This window comes from Pristiophorus japonicus, chromosome 1 (genome assembly GCF_044704955.1).
Source record: "Pristiophorus japonicus isolate sPriJap1 chromosome 1, sPriJap1.hap1, whole genome shotgun sequence".
Classification (NCBI taxonomy): Eukaryota; Metazoa; Chordata; class Chondrichthyes; family Pristiophoridae; genus Pristiophorus; species Pristiophorus japonicus.
In genome coordinates, this window is record NC_091977.1 from 45,796,753 (window position 1) to 45,820,369 (window position 23,617).

At 45.1% G+C, this 23,617-nt stretch overlaps 1 protein-coding gene and 1 long non-coding RNA gene across 5 annotated transcripts in view; one reads left to right on the forward strand and one right to left on the reverse strand.

Annotated features, from left to right (window-relative positions):
• lrp2bp (LRP2 binding protein) overlaps positions 1–23,617 on the reverse strand; it is a 121,307-nt gene that overhangs the window by 92,988 nt on the left and 4,702 nt on the right. For all 4 annotated transcript variants that reach the window (XM_070879028.1, XM_070879018.1, XM_070879040.1 and 1 more), the window contains exon 2: positions 7,184–7,299. In XM_070879028.1, coding sequence (XP_070735129.1) covers positions 7,184–7,299 — 116 coding nt within the window. The remainder of the gene's footprint in view (positions 1–7,183; positions 7,300–23,617) is intronic.
• The window catches only part of LOC139263258 (uncharacterized), a 36,189-nt gene continuing 18,656 nt past the window's right edge, over positions 6,085–23,617 (forward strand). The window contains exons 1-2 of the long non-coding RNA XR_011593075.1: positions 6,085–6,139; positions 18,984–19,147. This is a non-coding gene — a long non-coding RNA (uncharacterized lncRNA). The remainder of the gene's footprint in view (positions 6,140–18,983; positions 19,148–23,617) is intronic.

Below are 23,617 nucleotides of genomic sequence, written 5' to 3' on the forward strand. Positions count from 1 at the left end.
CTGGATCCTAAACCATTTAGGGATCCATAGAAACATAGAAAGTAGGTGCAGGGGTAGGCCATTCGGCCCTTTGAGCCTGCACCGCCATTCAATAAGATCATGGCTGATCATTCACCTTAGTACCCCTTTCCTGCTTTCTCTCCATACCCCTTGATCCCTTTAGCCGTAAGGGCCATATCCAACTCCCTCTTGAATATATTGAACAAACTGCCATCAACAACTCTCTGCGGAAGAGAATTCCACAGGTCAACAACTCTCTGAGTGAAGAAGTTTCTCCTCATCTCGGTCCTAAATGCCTTACCCCTTATCCTTAGACTGTGACCCCTGGCTCTGGACTCTCTCAACATCAGGAACATTCTTCCTGCACCTAACCTGTCCAGTCCAATCATAATTTTATATGTTTCTATGAGATCCCCTCTCATTCGTCTAAGTGAATACAGGCCCAGTCGATCAAGTCTCTCCTCATATGTCAGTTCTGCCATCCCGGGAATCAGTCTGGTGAACCTTCGCTGCACTCCTTCAATAGCAAGAACATCCTTCCTCAGATTAGGAGACCAAAACTGAACACAATATTCCAGATGAGGCCTCACCAAGTCCCTGTACAACTGCAGCAAGACCTCCCTGCTCCTATACTCAAATCCGCTAGCTATGAAGGCCAACATACCATTTGCCACCTTCACCGCCTGCTGTGCTTGCATGACAACTTTCAATGACTGATGTACCATGACACCCAGGTCTCGCTGCACCTCCCCGTTTCCTAATCTGCCACCATTCAGATAATATTCTGCCTTTGTGTTTTTGCCCCCAAAGTGGATAACCTCACATTTATCCACATTATACTGCATCTGCTATGCATTTTCCCACTTACCTAACCTGTCCAAGTCACCCTACAGCCTCTTAGCGTCCTCCTCACAGCTCACACCACCACCCAGCTTAGTGTCATCTGCAAACTTGGAGATATTACACTCAATTCCTTCATCTAAATCATTGATGTATATTGTAAATAGCTGGGGTCCCAGCACTGAGCCCTGTGGCACCCCACTAGTCACTGCCTGCCATTCTGAAAAGGACCCATTTATCCCGACTCTCTGCTTCCTGTCTGCCAACCAGTTCTCTATCCACTTCTGTACATTACCCCCAATACCATGTGCTTTAATTTTACACACCAATCTTTTGTGTGGGACTTTGTCAAAAACCTTTTGAAAGTCCAAATACACCACATCCACTGGTTTGCCCTTGTACACTCTACTAGTTACATCCTCAAAAAATTCCAAAAGATTTGTCAAGCATGATTTCCCTTTCAGAAATCTATGTTGACTTGGACCGATCCTGTCACTGCTTTCCAAATGCACTGCTATTTCATCTTTAATAATTGATTCCAACATTTCCCCACTACTGATGTCAGGCTAACTGGTCTATAATTCCCCGTTTTCTCTCTCCCTCCTTTTTTAAAAAGTGGCGTTACAAAAGTGGCCAAAACTTGAACTTAGTGGCTCTGCTTAATCAGACCAAGCAGCGCCCAAAAAAGACCCCTAGAGCCTTCAGTAATTGCCTGTACGATATCTATCAATGTACCCAGAACCAGGCACCCGCAAATGCTACAGTAGGAAAGAATCAGGAACAATTTAAATTGAGGTTCCTGACCCAACTCCACTCTTTAGTTAAAACCATTGGGCATAGCCAAGAGGCCCACCAGTGGACAGATATATAGACCAGCGCACAAATAATCTGGGAGATGGTAAAAGACCAGTTAAAGGTGAAGTCACCACCCACTGCAAATAAACCAGTGTCAACGGTGGAGGGATCTCGAAACTACCCCTTTAAGGAACAGTGCTTTAATTGTAAGAAGGTAAGCCACTTAGCAAAAGATTGCAGCAGATCCAGACTGGCACCGAACCATGATACAATGCATAGATACCTCCAGAGGGACAAACCCAAACCCTCTGGGATGGAACAACAACTGGCTCAGTTAGTAACCCTTCTAAAGAAGGACGAATCCAAGCCCTCTGGGACAGATCAACAATTGGACCAGTTGATAACCCTCATACAAACCCAAATTGCCACAGGGAGGATGCAAAATCATTTACCGGTGCAATCACCAATGCACACTCATTAGAGAGACCCATTCAAGGATCGACCCCCAAAGATTGGTCGGAAGTGGGGTTCCGACGTGATGGTAGCGGGAGACCAGTAGTCCTTGTTGTCTTAAAAGGGGGCAGGCAGCAGATTATGCTTATCGATACTGGCTCAGCCATTACCATCATCCACATCTCATACCCTGAACGCCATGCAGCGGCGGGCAAGGGTTGTATGACCCTTAAAGGGTTTAACGGTGATACAACCACCGCGTATACAGGGAAGGCCACTGAACGTTAGCGCCGATGTTGATGACCGCCTCCAACGGAAGGGACTGATGTGTTGGATCAGTATGACATGGTGATAGATTATAATCAGGACTATGTTTGGATGGGAGTGAGAGATAAAGCAGGAGTGATAGAAATTTCATATGCTCACTCGGTTTTTGCTATTAAAAAGCCATGAGTATGACCCTCCAGGGAGCAAAGATGAAGCTGTGGCAAAACTAATTCAGGAACACCTAGCGGTGTTTGCCACATGCAAGCATGACTGTGGAAAAATGGCAGGCGAAGAATCTATTGAGGGACCCCCCCCCCCCCCCCCACTCATTCACTAAACAGTACCCTATCCCAAGGGAGAGTCACCCTTACATCCGAGACACCATAAAATCCCTAGTCGAGCAGGGTGTTCTTCGGACAGGCACTTTCACAACCAATTCACCAACATGGCCGGTTAAAAAACCTGATAGCAGCTGGTGACTGACTATTGATTACAAAAAGTTAAATTCTGTAACACCAGCCTGCTCACCAGTAGTAAGAGAAACTTCCACCATATTATCTCAAATTCCTGCTGGTTCCAAGTACTTCTCGACCCTCGACATCGCCAATGGATTCTGGAGTATCCCTGTTAAGAGGGAAGACCAGTACAAATCCTAGTTCACATTTGAGGACCAGAGCTACACCTGGAAATGCCTGCCTCAGGGGTTTCACAATGCCCCCACGATATTCCACAAAAGAATGGCTGCAATTTTAAAAGACTTTTCCCGCCCTACCTGCTTGCTGCAGTACACAGACGACCTACTGCTGGCAACCGACAGCATGGAAGAGCATCTGTCCCTTTTGTACGAACCTTTGACATTGTTGGCTCAGGCGGGACTAAAGGTGAATCCCTGTAAGGCTCAATTAGTAAAAGAATGGGTCACCTTTCTAGGAGTGTCCATTTCTCCAGAGGGATCATCCCCCGACTCTCACAAGGTGGAGATAATACAGCGACTGCCATTACCCACTTCCAAAACAGACCTACGATCAATCTTGGGTTTGGTGGGGAGGTCAGGCCGAGGCCAGGGGAGGTTGGTTGGGCCGAGGCCGGGGGAGGTCGGGCCAAGGTGGGGGGGCGGGGTTGGTGGGGGGGGGAGTTGGGTCGAGGCAGGGGGTGGTTGGGTGGCCAGAGGTCAGGAGGGGTCAGTCGGGCCGAGGCCGGGGGGTGGTCGGTCGGGCCGCCGGAGGTCGGGGAGCCGTTCAGTCCGTGGAGGTTGGGGGTTCAATTCTGGCTGCCAGAGGTCGGGGGGTGGGGTGGGTGTGGTCGGTCGGGCTGTCGGAAGTGTCAGTCGGGCCAAGGCCGGGGGAGGATGGTCGGGCCGCAGGAGGTCGGGCGGCTGGAAGCCGCGAGTCCATATTTCGGAACATATTCCGGTTTCCGGACGCGGATTTTGGAACATTCCGGATTATGAAACTCTGGATTTTGGACGTCGCGCTGTAATATTTGTTTATTTCAGTTCCTCATTCTCGCTAGACCCTTGGTTCTCCACTATTTCCAGGAGGTTTTTTGCATCTTCTTCCATGAAGACAGACACAAAGTATTTGTTTAATTTCTCTGTAATTTCCTTATTCCCCACTATATTTCCTGTCTCATACTGTAAGGGACCCAACATTTACTTTTTCTAATTTTTTGCTTTTTATATACCTATCGAAGCTTTTACAGTCTGTTTTTAGGTCTCTCGTTAGTTTACTCTCATATACAATTTTCCCTTTTTTTTAAATCAATTTCTTGGTCATCCTTTGCTGAATTCTAAAATCCTCCCAATCCTCAGGCTTACTGCTCTTTTGGGCAACATTATAAGCCTCTTTCTTTGATCTAATATTGTTTTTAACTTCTATTGTTAGTGACGGTTGGATCACTTTTTCTGTGGGGTTTTTGTGCCTTAAAGGAATATATATTTGTTGTAAATTATGTATTAATTCGTAAATGCTTGTCTACCATCACACCTTTTAATGTAGTTTCCCAATCTACCTTAGCCAACTCACCCCACGTACCCAAGTAGTCAATCTACCTTAGCCAACTCACCCCACATACCCAAGTAGTTTTCTTAGATGGTTTTCCTCTGTAGCACAATAAATATAGCTAGACACCTTTCTGATCTGCATGACTCAGTTCCACAATGGGCAGTTCACTATCCGATTGAGCAATGAAAAATGCAACTTAAAAGGAGTCAAAAACTTGTTCTAATAGGTCTTCCCTATAACTGGCAATTAATGTCTTTCTCTAAATCTTCACTGAATTTTTGTAAAAACATAGCAAAAGTTTGGCAACGGCTGAAAGGGATAAAAATGTCTCGTAATTGATATGAAAACATATTTAACATGGTGACACCAATGTTAAGACGCAAATGTGCTTCAAGGGGACCCTCATGGATCTATATCACCTCAGCACTGTTTAACTATGGACACAGAGGGCATTCAATCTTGCAGGGGAATGCTTTCTCTACGATCATTTATTGCATATAGCGCACCCCACATAAGCTCCACAAATTTCATTCCTCCCTACTAATCGGAGGAGCTTTGGCCAAAAGGGCACCCTCCTAAACAAATTCTGGTCATGCACCCACATTTTAGATAGCAGCATGGAAGACCACAAGGACCATGGCCAGTATTACAATCCTAAAGGAGCCAGCACAGTGCCCACTGGGTGTACCCACAATGAACAGACTGCCACACGTCACTACTACTTGCGGGTCGGTGCATCGGCCCCACCTCTGATGAAGTTCAGCATGTTGGACATAAAACCAAAAACAATGTTCAACCACCACCTGGAACTGGGGAAATACCAAGCTGGCTGAAGCTGTTCTTGGAGGTCACTCAGCACCAACTGCCTCCTACTCAATACAGCAATCTAACAGATGAAGGACAAAAATCCCATCCAACATGACAACTAGTATGCAGGACATTTCCTCATCTCCACCTTGCCCTCCACCAACCCACCATCATTAGGCTTAAACGATCCCCAAAACCAGACCAACCAAGCTTCCTCAAACCCCTGCTCCCAGTCCAAGCAGTCATACTAAGAAAGCTGGATATGCCAATCCATAACCACTATGTAAACATAATGGCCCTGAAATTCCGGCCTCCCCGGGTCTGTACGGAATGAGTATGGACCCGGGAAGGCATCGCAAAAGCCGGTTTTCGGCACTCAATGCACATGTGCCGAAAACTGGCTTTTCCGATCTGTCAAGTTTCTGGCTTGACAGATCGCACGCATCTTGGGGAGAAGAACATTCCCACAGCAGAGACTGGGCTATTTGCCCATCTCTTGCCCTGCGAAAACTCTTGCGCCTGGTAAAAGCAGGCACATGGCCTATTTTTACCAGCGTAAGAATTTTAAAACATCAAAAACATATAAAAATAAAATTTAAAAATACATATTTATGTTAAAAACCCTGCCCATTCGGGTAATTTTATTTTACACCAGAATTAAAACTTTAAAAAAAATCAGCAAATATTTTTTTTTTCAAAAACATTTCTATCAACTTTAATTTCTATAACGTATTTATGTGAATTTTTTTTTTTTTTATGTAGTGTTGGGGTGTTTGAGGGTGTTTCTCATTCATAGTAATAGGAGTTTCGGACTTACGAAACTCCTATTAATATGAATGAGAAAATGCTTTACCGTGATTGGGTGTCCAGACCCATGTGACTCCTACGGACGTCCCAACGTTGTCGCGCTTCATTGCGCAAGAGGAGGAGGCCTCGAATCCAGAATCTCTGGTGAGCGGTCGACCAAAAGATAAGTGCGCATCATTCTCTATTTTTAGTCGAACGCCCACGGGATGAAGAAACCGGGATTTCACGCCCAATGTACAACTGTGCCTAAAATAAATGAATGTACTTTTCTGAAAATAAACAAGATTATCAACACTAATTGCTATAGGGAAATAACTATCCACCTGGGCACATCTGAAAGGAGCAATATTGTAATTTGAAAATCGGTACTATTTTATCAAGATATGCAGCACATTACCTATACTCTATTATGTAACAGATCTAAGAATATATGTGCACTCCCTTAAATACAGACTTTTTCTGTCAATTGAACTTGTTCATTTAGCAACATACGAACAGGTGTTCAGTCCCTTGAGCCTGTTCTGCCATTCAATTAGATCATGCCTGATCTGAATCTTAATTTCATTTACCCTTCTTGGTTTCATGTCTCTTAATACCCCTGCCTGACAAAAATCTATCAATCTCAGTTTTGAAATGTTCAATTGACCTCGCATCAACAGCTTTTTGGAGGAGATCCAGATCTCCGCTGCTCCTTGTGTGAAGTGCGTCCTGACTTCACCAGAACGGCCTAACTCTAATTTTCAGGTTATGCTTCTTGTTCGTGACTCCCCCACTGCAGGAAATAGTTTCTCTTTATCTACATGGTTTCAGGTGGGGTGGAGTGTATATGTTGTGATACACAAGGTATCGCAATTGTGAGGGACAGGTTCAATGGACCAGATGGTCTTTACTTGTCCGTCATTGTTCGTATATCTTTGGATCATCTTAAACACCTCAATTAGATCAGCCCGTAATATTTTATACTCATGAGAATGCAAGCCTAATCTATGCAACCATTTAAACCAGATTCTAATGAGATCAGGGAAATTATTGATCAGGAAATTGCTGTGGTATTTTATTTATTCAAACGTATTTTTAAGGAAGTTTTCTTTACACCCGATATTATTTGTTGCAATTGGTTTCTCATTAAAAGGACAGAGAACTCATTTTTCAACAGGATTACTCTCAATTTTTTTTAATAAAAACATTCTTATCCCTGTATCACTATTTACCTAAAATCTGGGCGGCATTGCTCTTGATCCCACGCTCTTGCAATGTAGGACATTTTTTGGTCTGCTTCTGAGGCAACAGTTCACATGTTAACTTGCTTCGATTTGTAGACTGCAACCTGTAATTTATTTCATTATTAGCATGGTGAAAGCTGAGAGGTCAATGGATTAAAAAAAATAATTTGTTAAATCTTATGCATTATCTAATTATTATTTCAAATTTCTACATTTGTTTACAGAACCCTATTCATTTTCCTTTAAAAATTCAATAAATTTTTTAATTAAAATTTTCATTAAGCTAGTATTCTTGTTGAAATGCTGGGCACAGCGATAGAAACTGACCTCATTGCACCTGTTTTATGGGTGTAAAACAGGTGCGATGAGGGCCAATTTCGGCAATAAATGTCCCGCGCTCAAAGGATGTCTGAAAGACTTCTAATCCGCTATCAAGTAGGGCCATTTTTCAAGTGTTTCTGCGGTAAACAAGCATTAGGCCCCATACATATATTTTAAAGCAAGTGTGCTCCACCAACTCCATTCTCCCGATTGCCCCCTGCCCCCGCCGCTGTCCCCTCCCCCCACTCCATCCCAGGACTTGCCTTTGGGTGGATGCCAGTGAGGCAAGTAAGCCCCCAAATTGTTTTTTTAATGGATGAGCTGCCTCATCGGCAGCTCCCCCCCAATAATGTTAGAGGCCCGAGACCCAATTTTGGACTGGCCTTGAGTCTTCCAGGGGTGTGCCTAGGGTTGCCAACTCTGGTTGGAAACATTCCTGAAGGTTTGATCAATGAAATTGGGTAACGCTCTGGCATTAACGCCCCTGCAGTGCTCCACTGAGGTTATTAGCGCCTCATTTAACCCCCCCCCCCCACACCCCCACTTCCTTCCTGGGGCGAAAAAGTCCCAATTTCACAGAACTTAGCAAGCGATTTCATCGGGTGCTAACTTTTCAAAAAGTTAAAAGTTAACAAATTTTGACCCAGTATTCTGTTATACTGTGCAGTCTTTCTTTTACCATTTATTAGCTTCAGAAATTAAAGTTCAATTTGTTGCCCATGACATATATTAATTTACTGAACTGCAAAAACTGGTAAAAAAATACCATTCTTCAATTCTTTACTGAATAATTAATCCACAAAGCCTGATAATGCTCTTTTAGTCTATATTTGAAATACTCTTTCAGATTTATTCTTCTCCCTTTATAAATCAGAGCATTCCTTCATTGAATGATCACGAATCTGGCCACACTATACATTAAGTTATAAAAACAGAAAATGCTGGAACTCTCAGCATGTCAGGCAGCATCTGTGGAGCGAAACAGAGTTAACGTTTCAGGTTTGTGACCCTTCGTCAGAATGCTTCTGTATATTAAGTTAATTGCCGCTCCACCAGACTCAGGTGGACTCTCCGGCAATCCCCATCTCAAAATACAGCCCCATGGGATTCCCACTCCCGCTCTTCGGTTCCTACCCAGCAAGAAATCCTCACACAACTGTCGAACATAGTGCTTGAAATTACTTAACTGTAGATATAAGACCAGTAATCCTTTGTCCCACATACTGGGCAGGCTGTTGTCTCCAGTCGCCCATCTTACATAATGACTGTGGGCATTTGCCGACTGGCTTTCCCTTTACGTAAACACACGCAGTCCAGTTGATCATTCTTTTTTGCTAGCTTATAGATTCATGGATTATGCAGCACAGAAAGATTTATATATATTTTTATTGTGCCTGTAAGCACTCTAGTAATGACTTCACGAGTCAAGGTATTGTACTTGAAGTATGGTGACCTTAGTCCATTTATTACAGCTCCTGATTGAGGGTACAGCATGGTGAGCTCCCTTTTACCTGGTTACCTGTCGTGTACAGGTGACCCCTAGGTCTCCACCAGTTGCACCCTCTGGTGGTACAAGCATAGTGTATACAGTGTGAAGATACATCCAGTAGTCTTATGTAACTGTACATTGAGTGTACAGGGAGTATACTTATATTTGACATACACAACAATTTTTTTCCCTTTAGCCCCTTTCCCCATCTTACTCTATCTCTCTTGGCGCTATGCCTTCCACAGAAACAAACTACAAGCCCTACCCTTCATTGTCTTAAGCTTCAAAAGTACCTTGTTTCACCATTCAATCACTTGCTCCCCAAAGCACACACTTGTGCAAAAATGCTGCTCCCTGATGCCTCAAAATACAGACAATCAGGGAGCAGCCTTTTCTCTCAGGTAGGTTTGCCAACTCTGGTTTGACAGTTTCTTGGAAATTTGATCATGTGACAATTCATGTGATGGTTAATCACATGACATGTACTGCATTTACCTTAGTTAAGTGCCTCAGTATTACCAAGCACCAAAATAAATATTTGAATTTTTGATTTATAGTGAGATGAATAACATAATTTGTAAATCAAAGAAAAAAACACAAAAGAATAGAAAGATTTAAGGATAAGAAATGTTTAAATACAAATTGCTGGGATGTTTCTAAATTATCGACTGCAATGAAAAACATCAAGTAAATACCACTGATCACTGAACCAACAAAATCATAAGTAACTTTTAACTAAAGGTTTTGTACAATATTACAACTTTGTACAATACACAACACATTATAAAAATAATAAATAAAACCAAAAGCAAACCTAATTCAATTCACTGACTCTCACACCCCACCACTTCAGGGAGGTGAGGCTCAGTCCTCAGGGAGAAGCACCAAAGCTGCCTGACTCTCGTAATAGAACACATTATACAAAAGCGCACATCAGAGGGGAAAATGAAGTCTTCCTGTGTAGTTTGTGTTGCTCTCTCTGTTGCTCTCCATCCCCAGTTTGTGTTTCTCTCCTTCCCACTCCCCAGTTTCTATTTCTCTACCTCCATCGCCTAGTTTTGTGTTCTTTCTCTCTCTCCTTCCCCCCAGTGCATTTACCTCTCTCCCTCCCAGGTTTGTGTTCCTCTCTCTCTCCCAGTTTGTGTTCTCACTCTCTCTCTCCCTCCCTCCCTCCCCAGTTTGTGCTTCTCTCTCTCTCCCTCCCATTTGTTTCTCTCTCTCTCCCCCAGTTTGTGTTTCTCTCTCTCCCCAGTTTGTGTTTCTTTCGCTCCCTCCCCAGTTTGTGTTTTGTTATATATGTAAACTTGTATATACCCTGTACAGCCACCAGAGGGCTCATCCCTTGGAGTCCCAAGGGATCCCATAATCCCTTGGAAGCACGGGTACTTAAGGATGCCTCACAGGTTGGAGAGGCACTTTGGAGACCTGCAATAAAAGACTACGGTCAAACTTTACTTTGAGCTCACAGTATCCAGTCAGACTCTTTCTTCATACATAACAACTGGCGACGAGATACAAATAACGAACCCAATGATGCAGAGAACAGTGGACATCCTGGAGAAATTCTCAGAGGGAAATGATTGGGAAACCTTTGTGGAGCGACTCAACCAATACTTCGTGGCCAACGAGCTGGAAAGAGAAGCGAACGCTGCCAAACGAAGGGCGATTCTCCTCACCATCTGCGGGGCACCAACGTATGGCCTCATGAAAAATCTGCTTGCTCCAGCGAAACCCAGAGAGAGATCGTACGATGATTTGTGCACACTGGTCCGGGAGCACTTGAACCCAAAGGAAAGCTTTCTGATGGCGAGGTACCAGTTCTACATCTACAAAAGGTCTGAAGGTCAGAAAGTGGCGAGTTATGTCGCCGAGCTAAGGCGCCTTTCAGGACATTGCGAATTTGAAGGACATTTGGAGCACATGCTCAGAGACTTTTTCGTACTTGGCACTGGCCATGAAATGATACTTCGCAAACTTTTGACTGTAGAGACCCCAACCTTGAGTAAGGCCACAGCGCTAGTCCAGGTGTTCATTGTCACCAGTGACAATACTAAGCAAATCTCTCAGCACACAAGTGCTGCTACAAGTACTGTGAACAAAGTGATGTTGTTTTCAAATCGCAACGTAGAGGGCAGGCCCCACATGCCTGCAGCTGCACGTCCACAGATGTCTGAGAGGCCACCATCAAGGGTGATGAATGCAAGGCCATTAAGATCGTGTTGGCGCTGCGGGGTGATCATCGTTTCTATTCATGCCGCTTCAAAGGGTACGTTTGCAAGGGCTGTGGAACAATGGATCACCTCCAACGTATGTGCAGGCGAGCTGCAAACCCTGTTAATCCTGCAAACCACCATGTTGCAGAGGAGGACAGATCCATGATGGATCACGACGAACCAGAGCCTCAGACCGAGGAGGTAGAGGTATATGGGGTGCACACATTTACCACAAATTGTCCCCCGATAATGCTGAAGGTTGAACTAAATGAACTCCCGGTGTCAATGGAGTTGGACACAGGCGCGAGCCAGTCCATCATGAGCAAAAAGACTTTCGAAAAATTGTGGTGCAGCAAGGTCTCAAGGCCAGACTTGACTCCAATTCGCACGAAACTAAGAATTCACATAAAGGAACTGATTCCTGTAATCGGCAGTGCCACGTAAAGGTCTCTTATGATGGAGCGGTGCACAAGCTACCACTCTGGGTGGTACCGGGCGATGGTCCCATGCTGCTCGGCAGGAGCTGGCTGGGAAAGATACGCTGGAACTGGGACGACATCCGAGTGCTATCACCCGCTGACGACACTTCGTGTGTCCAAGTCTTAAACAAGTTCCCTTCGCTGTTCGAACCAGGCATCGGGAAGTTCCAAAGAGCAAAAGTGAAAATCCATTTGATTCCGGGGGTGTGACCCATCCATCACAAGGTGAAAGCAGAACCGTACATGATGAGAGAAAGGGTAGAGATCGAGCTAGACCGGCTGCAAAGACAGGGCATCATTTCACTGATCGAATTCAACGAGTGGGCCAGCCCGATCGTTCCAGTCCTCAAGGGAGATGGCACCATCAGAATCTGTGGCGATTACAAAGTAACTATCAATCGTTTCCCCCTGCAGGACCAATACCCACTACCAAAGACAGACGACCTTTTTGCAACGCTGGTGGGAGGAAAGACGTTCACGAAGCTGGACTTGACCTTGGCCTATATGATGCAGGAGCTGGAGGAATCATTGAAGGGCCTCATCTGCATCAACACACACAAAGGTCTCTTCATTTACAACAGATGCCCATTTGGAATTTGATCAGCTGCAGCGATATTCCAGAGAAACATGGAAAGCTTACTGAAGTCGGTCCCGCGCACGGTGGTCTTCCAGGACGACATCTTGGTCACAGGTCGGGACACAGTTGAGCATCTGCAGAACCTGGAGGAGATCCTTAGTCGACTCAACCACATGGGGCTCAGGTTAAAACGCTCAAAGTGCGTTTTCCTGGTGCATTAAGTGGAGTTCCTGGGGAGAAGGATCGTGGCGGACGGCATCAGGCCCACCGATTCGAAGACGGAGGCAATCGAGAACGCACCGAGGCCACAGAATGTGACGGAGCTGCGGTCGTTTCTAGGACTCCTGAACTACTTTGGTAACTTCAGGTCTCAGGTCTCAGCACACTGTTAGAACCACTGCACGGCTTACTGCGTAAAGGGGACAAATGGGTATGGGGCAAAAGCCAAGAAAATGCCTTTGTAAAAGTTAGAAAATTGTTATGCTCAAACAAATTGCTTGTTTTGTATGATCCATATAAGCGTTTGGTACTAGCATGTGATGCGTCGTCATACGGCGTCGGGTGTGTATTGCAACAAGCTAATGATTTGGGGAAATTGTAACCGGTTACTTATGCATCCAGAAATCTGTCCAAGGCTGAGAGAGCCTACAGCATGATTGAAAAAGAAGCGTTAGCGTGAGTCTATGGGGTAAAGAAAATGCATCAATATCTGTTTGGGCTAAAATTTGAATTGGAAACTGTCCACAAGCCACTAATATCCCTGTTTTCTGAGAGTAAGGGGATAAATACTAATGCATTGGCCTGCATCCAGAAATGTGTGTTCACGTTGTCCGCATACAACTACGCCATCTGCCACAGGCCAGGCACAGAAAACTGTGCCGATGCTCTCAATAGGCTGCCATTGCCCACCACGGGTGTGGAAATAGCGCAGCCCGCAGATTTAGTCATGGTTATGGAAGCATTTGAGAGTGAGCAATCACATGTCGCAGCCCGACAGATTAGAACCTGGACGAGCCAGGACCCCTTACTGTCCCTAGTTAAAAACTGTGCGCTTCACAGGAGCTGGTCCAGTGTCCCAGTGGAGATGCAGGAAGAGATAAAGCCGTACCAGCAGCGCAAAGATGAAATGTCTGTACAGGCAGACTGTCTTCTGTGGGGCAATCGGGTAGTGGTCCCCAAGAAGGGCAGAGAGACCTTCATCAGTGACCTCCACAGTACCCACCCAGGCATCATAATGGTGAAAGCAATAGCCAGATCCCACATGTGGTGGCCAGGTATCGATGCGGACTTAAGAGTCCTGCGTGCACAGATGTAACACATGCTCGCAGTTAAGCAATGCACCCAGGGAGGGCCACTAAGTTTATGGTCTTGGCCCTCCAAACCGTGGTCTAGGGTCCATGTTGACTATGCAGGCCCGGTCTTGGATAAAATGTTCCTAGTGGTTGTAGATGCGTACTCCAAATGGATTGAATGTGAGATAATGTCGGCAAGCACGTTCGCTGCCACGACTGAAAGCCTGCGGGCTATGTTTGCCACGCATGGCCTGCCCGATGTCCTTGTGAGCGACAACGGGCCATGTTTTGCCTGTGCCGAGTTCAAAGAATTCATGACCAGTAACGGGATCAAACATGTTACATCTGCCCCGTTCAAACCAGCATCCAATGGTCAGGCAGAGAGAGCAGTGCAAACCATCAAGCAGGGCTTGAAGAGGTTTAACAGAAGGCTCACTGCAGACTCGCCTATCCAACGTCCTGCTTAGCTATCGCACGAGACCCCACTCGCTCACTGGGATTCCACCTGCTGAACTGCTCATGAAAAGGGCACTTAAGACAAGGCTCTCGTTAGTTCACCCTGATCTACATGAACAGGTAGAGAGCAGGCGGCTTCAACAAAGCACATATCATGATAGCGCAAATGTGTCACGCGAGATTGAAATCAATGATCCTGTATTTATATTGTATTATGGACAAGGCCCCAAGTGGCTTCCCGGCATGGTTGTGGTCAAAGAGGGGAGCAGGGTGTTTCGGGTCAAACCCTCAAATGAACTCGTTCACCGGAAACACTTGGACCAAATCAAACTCAGAGTCACGGACTATCCTGAGCAACCCACTTTGGACCCTACCTTCTTTGACCCCCCAACTGGCCTCCAGCACGAAGCAGAACCCATCATCCACAGCAGCCCAGCAGGACTCACCACACCAGGCTGCCCAGCAAGGCCAGCTGCACAGCAGCCCTGTGAGGGCCCAACAGATGATTCACCAATACCAGCTTTGCACCGAGATGATCAACCAGGGCAAGAAGGGCCCCAAATCGACTCACCTTGTAAATAGTTACACTGTTGACTTTGGGGGGGGTGGGGGAGTGTTGTTATATATGTAAACGTATATATCCTGTACAGCCACCAAAGGGCTCATGCCCTGGAGTCCCAAGGGATCCCATAATCCCTTGAAGGGCACAGGTACTTAAGGAGGTCTCACAGGTTGGAGAGGCACTCTGGAGACCTGCAATAAAAGACTAAGTCACACTTTACTTTGAGCTCAGTTTCCAGTCAGACTCTTCATACATAACATGTTTCTCTTTCTCGTTCCCCAGTTTGTGTTTTTCTCTCTCTCCCTCCCCAGTTTGTGTTTCTCTCTCTCTCTCTCCCCAGTTTGTTTCTCTCTCTCTCTCTCCTTCCCCAGTTTGTGTTCCTCTCTCTCTTTCCTTCAGTTTGCATTTCTCTCTCTCCCCACTTTGTCTCTCTCTCGCTCTCACCCCGTTTGTTTCTCTCTCTCTCCCCCAGATTGTGTTTCTCTCTCCCTCTCCCTCCCCAGTTTGTGTTTCTCTCTCCCTCTCCCTCCCCAGTTTGTGTTTCTCTCTCCCTCTCCCTCCCCAGTTTGTGTTTCTCTCCCTCCCTCCCCAGTTTGTGTTTCTCTCCCTCCCTCCCCAGTTTGTGTTTCTCTCCCTCCATCCCCAGTTTGTGTTTCTCTCCCTCCCTCCCCAGTTTGTGTTTCTCTCTCTCCTTCCCCAGTTTATGTTTCTCTCTCCCTCCCTTCCCAGTTTGTGTTTCTCTCTCTCTCCCTTTCCAATTTGTGTTTCTCTCTCTTTCCCTTCCCAGTTTGTGTTTCTCTCTCTCTCCCTTCCGTTTGTATTTCTCTCTCTCTCTCCCTTCCCAGTTTGTGTTTCTCTCTCTCCCCCCCAGTTTGTTTTTCTCTCTCTCTCCCTCAGTTTGTGTTTCTCTCTTGTCATGTTTGTAACTTTCACATAACTGTAACCTTTATATAACACCGTACACTGTATACACCTGAGTAATGCACACCTTGACCACAGGGGGTGAACTTGTGGGAGACGCTCCTCACCTGGTCATCCAGGTATATAAAGGGAGGTCCCACGCAGGATCAACACTTCTTGATCCTGGGAATAAAGGTTCAGGTCACGTAGTGACCTTGTCTGCAGTACATGCCTCGTGTGATTCTATAGCAAGGTACAAGGACACTACATCTCTCTCTCCCCTATTTTGTGTTTCTCTCTCTCTCTTCCCAGTTTGTGTTTCTCTCTCTCCCCCCCAGTTTGTTTCTCTCTCTCTCCTCCCCAGTTTGTGTTTCTCCCTCGCTCTCCCCCAGTTTGTGTTTCTCTTTCTCTCTCCCTCCCCAGTTTGTTTTTCTCTTTCTCTCTCCCTCCCCAGTTTGTTTTTTTCTCTCTCCCTCACCAGTTTGTCTCTCTCTCTCTCTCTCCCCAGTTTGTGTTTCTCTCTCTCTCTCTCTCCCCAGTTTGTGTTTCTCTCTCTCTCTCCCTCCCCAGTTTGTTTCTCTCTCTCTCCCTCCCCAGTTTGTGTTCCTCTCTCTCTTTCCCTCAGTTTGCGTTTCTCCCTCTCCCCACTTTGTCTCTCTCTTTCTCTCTCCTCCAGTTTGTGCTTCTCTCTCTCTCTCCCTTCCCAGTTTGTGTTTCTCTCTCTCCCTTCCCAGTTTGTGTTTCTCTCTCTCTCTCTCTCTCCCTTCCCAGTTTGTGTTTCTCTCTCTCTCCCTTCCCAATTTCTGTTTTTCTCTCTCTCTCCCTTCCCAGTTTGTGTTTCTCTCTCTCCCCAGTTTGTGTTTCTCTCTCTCTCTCCCCAAGTTTGTGTTTCTCTCTCTCCCTCCCCAGTTTGTGTTTCTCTCTCGCTCGCCCAATTTGTGTTTCGCTCTCTCTCTCTTCCCCCAGTTTGTGTTTCTCTCTCTCTCCCCCAGTTTGTGTTTCTCTCTCTCTCCTTCCCTCCCCCAGTTTGTGTTTCTCTCTCTCTCTCCCTCCCCAGTTTTTGTTTCTCTCTCTCTCCCCAGTTTTTGTTTTTCTCTCTCCCTCCCCAGTTTGTGTTTCTCTCTCTCTCTCCCTCCCCAGTTTGTGTTTCTCTCTCTCTCCCTCCCCAGTTTGTGTTTCTCTCTCTCTCTCCCTCCCTAGTTTGTGTTTCACTCTCTCTCTCCTTCCCTCCCCCAGTTTGTGTTTCTCTCTCTCTCTCCCTCCCCAGTTTGTGTTTTTCTCTCTCCCTCCCCAGTTTGTGTTTCTCTCTCTCTCTCCCTCCCTAGTTTGTGTTTCTCTCTCTCTCTCCCTCCCCAGTTTCTGTTTTTCTCTCTCCCTCCCCAGTTTTTGTTTTTCTCTCTCCCTCCCCAGTTTTTGTTTTTCTCTCTCCCTCCCCAGTTTGTGTTTCTCTCTCTCTCTCTCCCTCCCTAGTTTGTGTTTCTCTCTCTCTCTCCCTCCCCAGTTTTTGTTTTTCTCTCTCCCTCCCCAGTTTTTGTTTTTCTCTCTCCCTCCCCAGTTTTTGTTTTTCTCTCTCCCTCCCCAGTTTGTGTTTCTCTCTCTCTCTCCCTCCCCAGTTTGTGTTTCTCTCGCTCTCTCTCCCTTCCCAGTTTGTGTTTCTCTCTCTCCCTCCCCAGTTTGTGTTTCTCTCTCAGTACTCATGCAGTTTCCAGACGCTTTTGGTTGGCCAAATGCCATCACAGCCGGCAATGAAGTGGTGTTTCCAAATAGCATGGCTCAACCAAGGCAGTTTGGTTGCAAGCCACAACAGTCAGGGTACTGCTTATGTGCGAACCGCACATACAAGGACCGTTTCTCCCCAGTTGCCAGCACTATTCCGGTAGACTCCAGACGAAAGTGGGAAGGTTCGAAGCCCTAGGCATGCCCTTCGTGCACAGAGTCTATTTCAGGCTTGACTATGGGTCTAAAGCAAATTCTTTAAAAAGAGTTCACTCCAATCACTTCTCCAGTGGGCTGTTCATTCATTATGTCCAAGCTGCACATATTCCTTAATTCTGCCTCCTGATCCTTTTGTGGGAGATTGGATAAAGATGGCTAAGGATGAAGTGGAAGGAGACCCAAGAGCCTTAGTAGACTTGACACAAAACATGTCCAACCAATGCAGAGTAGCAATCAACAAACCCAATAGAATGTTGAATTACATAGTCAAAATAGAAGTCAGAAGAAGTCATGATCAAACTATAGTGCTCTGGTCAGGTTGCATCTTGAGTAGTGTACTCAACCAAGACACAAGGGAGACAGACATTCAAGTGTTGCAGGCAATGCAGACAAGGCTGATCCATGAGATAGGAGAAAAGACTAGAGAGATCCAGACTTTACTGAAATAAAATCAGAAAATGCTGGAAATACTCAGCTGAGTATTTTTGGCATTTTCTGTTTTTATTTCAGATTTCCAGCATCCGCAGTATTTTGCTTTTGTATCCGGGCTTTATATGTGAATAGGAGGTGTCTAAGAGGTGATCTTCTAAAGGTATATAGGGTAGGGAAAAGGTAAAACCGGAATATTACTTTAAATTTAATTCTGAGATTAGGACAAGGAGACAGATTAAAACTTGTAAAAAGTAACTTTAGGAATGATATTAGGAGATTCTTCTTTATGTAGAGAATGATCAACACTTAGGACAAGTTGATAAGGCTGTAAGAACAGCATATGGGATCCTGGACTTTATAAATAGAGGCATATAGAGTACAAAAGCAAGGAAGTTATGCTACACCTTTATAAAACACTGTTAGGCCTTAGCTAGAGTATTGCGCCCAATTCTGGGCATCATTCTTTAGAAAGGAGGTCAAGGCCATGGAGAGGGTGCAGAGGAGATTTACTAGAATGATACCAGGGATGAGGACCTTCAGTTATGTGGAGAGACTAGAGAATGTTAAGGAGAGATTTTGTAGATGTGCTCAAAATTATGTGGGGTTTCAATAAAGTAAATAAGGTGCAACTTTTCCACTGGTGGGTCAGTAACCAGGGGACACACATTTAAGATAATTGACAAAAGAACCAGAGGGGCGATGAGGAGAACTTTTATACGCAGTGAGTTATTACGATCTGCAATGCACTGCCTTGAAAGGGTGGTGGAAGCAGATTCAATAGTAACTTTCAAAAGGGACGGCACAGGCACGATGAGACGAATGTCCTCCTTCTGTGCGGTGAATACTATGATTCTAAGTGCTTTGGGCCATTTTTTAGCGATAGGATAAAGAATTATATAAATGCAAATTATCATGTGGCTTCAGGCGGAGGTGGACATTATCCTAGAAGTATTTATGGGCAGGCAAAATTGCTCCAAGCTGAAGATTTTCAAACTGGTGTACCTGGACCCTTGGAGACTAGTGAATTTCAGAGTATATCCATGGTCAGCAGATTTCAGTTGCTCTGTCGGCAGACTTATGACATTTTCTATATTTGTTGAGCTAATAGCACATTATTCCTTTTTACATATAGAGGCTCCCTGAAGTGTATCAATATTTGCAGATGGTCCTCCATGCAGAATATTTTGAAAAATATTGCTTCAAATGGGCAAAATTACCTTTCCTGTCAAGAATTGCTCCTATATTTCTTCTGCTTTGAAATCCTTCCGGCTCGGAGATGGTCACTCTTTCCCACAGGTAAATAATGGGCCTGCTGTACCAATGTTTGTACAAGAACACGATGTGGAGGAAAATTCACAAGTGGGTAGAGAAACGAAAAAAATTTCCACTGAACATTCAGAGAGGAGAACTTTTGGAATACGTGTGGCACATTTCTATTAAGCTATTCAGAGCTTGTTAAAATCCAAACAGAAGTTTAAAAATGCACCAATAAATTAGATTTAATAAGTAAACTAAATAATAGCTCAGAGAGTTAGAAAAAGATTTAAAACAGTCCACTGGGGAAGCAAAGGGAGAACATTATCGCCTAATACACAGGAGTACGTGCCCAAAGTCTAAAGAATAATCTGACAAAGCATGTCAACATGGTCCAAGAACTTTAGTCCAATAATTTTTAATTCAAAAATGAATTAAATGTTTTAATAAATATTAACTGGGATGTGTAGGCAAATTCTATACATGTACACGTACTGGACGAACTAAAAAATTGAAAGATTCATTACGAAAACTGTAATCCATTCAGAAGAGTACCATAAAAAGATAGTAATCATGTTACTCATGTTCTCTAGAAAGATTAATATTGATTTATTTTTCTATGCTATGGCAACTTCCATTTCATTATCAGCTGGTAAGCACTAATTTAGTGTATAGATATAAATGAGTTCATCGTATTCTCTAATTATGTAAAACTAAGGATAAGAATGGTTTAAGATGGCCTCTCAGCTCTGGTGTGTCTAACTTACAGAGGATAAATTTTCCTTTTGTTTTCCATACAGTATGGATGTGTTTAGCCAGGAAGATACTGTTTGAGAGATGTGAACAACACCCACTTGCAAATCATTCAACCTGCAAATGGGATCATCAGAGGAAACATAAAACCATTAGAATTCATTCCATACAGTTCATACTGGATCATTTAAGAAAAGAAAGATTTGCATTCATATAGTGCCTTTCATGGCGAAGGACATCGCAAAGTACTTTACAGTCAATGAAGTACTTTTGAAGCATAGTCACCGTTGTGATGTAGGAAATGCGGCAACCAATTTGAGCACAGCAAGGTCCCACAAACAGCAATGTAATAATGACCATATAATCTGTTTTTAGTGATGTTGGTTGAGAGATAAATATTGGCCAGGACACCAGGGAAAACTCTCCTGCTCTTCTTCAAATAGTGCCATGGGATCTTTTACATCCACTTGGGAAGGCAGACAGGACCTTCGTTTAACGTCTCATCTGAAAAGGTGGATATTCAAGGAAAGCAAGGGAGAAAATGAACTTAACAGAACCAAAAGTGGCACAGTCCAATGGTTAAGGGTCTCTCATTTACACTCATGTTATTTCAGAAAAAGGCAGTTTTAAAAGTCAGCTCACTATTGCCAATATACTGTGCTGTTCTTTGCATGCTCAAATCCGAAATAAATCGAGTTTGTGTAATTTGGACTCTGAGCTCAGCTGAGTGTGTTGTGTTGATAATACCATCTTCCATAGTAAGTTGGAGAGAAATAAAATGAAGTAGATTTAAGGTTCTAGGATGGTGTGAGTCCTAAAGGTCACACAGTTTCCCTGGCAGCTTCTGGTTCATAAAGATACTGAAGATTGTGATCACACCATTGCAAGAGGAAATAGCTCATTAAAAAACCCTGAAATTACATCACAGCAAGTTGTGCCTGGTTACATATACGTTAATGAATTATAATCGATATCTAGCTAGTAGTCAGCAGTGATGGTGAGGATGCGTCAATGAAACGGACATCCAAAATTGAACATTTGCCAACTAGCAGAGAAACAGGCAATGCATCATAACATTACAGTGAATTCTGGAGAGAGGAAAGGAGCCTTTTAAAGATGCCTGGAGTTCCTTTTACTGTTGGCTCAGTGTTTGCATTTTTGCATCCGAGACAGAAGGTTGTGGGTTCAAGTCTCACTTCAGAGACTTGAGCAAATAATCCAGGCTAACACTTCAGTGCAGTACTGAGGGGGTGCTACACTGTTGGAAGAGCTTTCTTTCAGACGAGTGTTCAACCAAGGCCCTGCCTTGTCCTCTCAGGTGGACGTAAAAGATCCTGTGGCACTATTTTAAGAAGAGCGGAGGAGTTCTTGTGCCAATATTTATCCCTCAACCAACATTATGAAAACAGATTATCTGGCTATTAACTGTGGTACGTTTCTGTGGGAAAACTAGTTGCAGTCATTCCAACCACTTTAAAAAGTACTTAATTGGCTGTAAAGCACCTTGGGACCTGAAATCGTGAAAAGCACTATATAAATTATTTCTTTGAAGTCTCTGCCATTGCATTCTGTGTAAGCCATCAAGGGACAAACAAAAATGACTTCATTCTAAAAACCTTTACAGATGTTTAAAAACATTTAAACAATGTTTTAATTAAAGCAAGTGCAATGAATGGTTTGTCACCCAGAGTACAACAGCAAGATCCTGAAAAACTGGAGGACGGAGATACCTGTCTTGTGAATAGTAGTGTCAGCCGTGGCTTAGTCGGTAGCACACTTGTCTCTGAGTCAGAAGGGTGTGGGTTCAAGTCTCACTCCAGGAGACAAAATCTAGGCTGACACTCCAGTGCAGTGCTGGGAGAGTGCTGCACTGTCAGAGGTGCCTTCTTTAACCATTAAGGGTTATGGGGAGAGGGCGGGTAAGTGGAGCTGAGTCCACGGCCAGATCAGCCATGATCTTATTGAATGGCGGAGCAGGCTCGAGGGGCTAGATGGCCTACTCCTGTTCCTAATTCTTATTATAAACCTCAACCAGATACAATGATTGTAAAGTCCTGTCCCCTCAGTACAGATTCACACGAGGCATGTAGTGAAGTCAAGGTCACTCTGGACCTGCACCTTTATTTCACAGCTCTGGAATGCTGCACTTGCCTGAGACCTGACCTTATATACCTGTCTCTTGCAAGTGCACCCCTGGTGGTAAGGTATGCTGGTGGTTACAGGTCATATCTTATTACAGTCATGCATAGCATGTTAGGATACAGTTATATATAATAATGTAAGATACATGACATCACCCTCCCCCAAGCTCTTTTGTCTTTATAGGTTCAGTCTCTCAGGTGGTCTACGCTCTCGCGTGGAGCGTCTGAGTTGTGGTTCAGTTGTTTGCCTTGGTGTCTGTTTTTCTTTGGGTGTGGTTGCTGGTATCTCGCCTGGGCTGTCTGTTTCGATTGGTGTGATTGTTGTTGACTCGCCTGGGCTGTCTGTTGGGATTGCCCTTTCCTCAGGTTGTTCCCTCTGTCTGTCCACCAGGTGTGGTGCGAGTTCCACATTGTAGTCTGCCTCTGGTTCCGCAGTGTTGTTGGTAAATCTGCTTTTGACTTGGTCTACATGCCTCCGGCAGGTTTTGCCATTGTCCATTTGTACTACCAGTAGCCGGTTTCCTTCCTTGCCCGTTACTGTCCCTGCAAGCCATTTGGGACCTCTGCCATAGTTTAGTACAAACACTTGGTCCCCTATCTCATTCCATCTCCCCCTCGAATTTCTGTCATGTTACTCAGTCAGCTTACGGCGCTTTGCCTCAACGATTTTGTGCATGTCTGGGAGGATTAATGAGAGCCTTGTTTTTAAAGTCCTTTTCATCAACAGTTGCGCGGGGGGATCCCAGTCAGTGAGCGCGGACGAGATCTGTATGCCAGCAGCAGTCGCGACAGGCGACCCTGCAGCGTGAGACCTTGGATTTTAAGCATGCCTTGTTTAATGATTTGCACTGCTCTCTCCGCCTGGCCGTTGGAGGCCGGCTTGAGCAGTGCCGTCTTGACGTGATTTATGCTGTGGTCAATTATAAAGTCGTGGAATTCTGCGCTGGTGAAGCACGGATCATTGTCACTGACCAATATGTCAGGGATTCCGAGCGTTGCAAACATGGTTGCGAGGCTCTCCACAGTAAAAAGATGTGTCCTAACCGGTGATTGGGCAGAGGCTCGCGATGCCTGCCCCGAGGAATTAAAACCCTTTCACAGGCGCATGCATGAGCTATCACTACAAGCAGACTGCCTGATGTGGGGCAGCTGAGTAGTCATGTCTCTGCGAGGCAGAGAGGCATTTGTCCGGGAGCTCCACCGCGAGCACCCGGGGATCGTTCTCATGAAGGCCATAGCCAGATCCCACGTCTGGTGGCCTGGTATTGACGCGGACTTGGAGCTCTGCGTCCGAAGGTGCACCATGGCAGTGGTGGAGGTTGTGCTCGAGTTTAAAATGGTGCATTCGATCCACTTTGAAAATGCATCTACAACTACGAGGAACATTTTGCCCATGAATGGGCTCGCATAGTCTACGTGCACCCACGACCACGGTTTGGTAGGCCAGGAGCTCAGTGGAGCCTCCCTGGGGGCATTGCTGAGTTGGGCACAAATGGTGCACCTTCAGACGCAGAGCTCCAGAGCGTCAATACCAGGCCACCAGACGTGGGATCTGGCTATGGCCTTCATGAGAACGATCCCCGGGTGCTTGCGGTGGAGCTCCCGGACAAATGCCTCT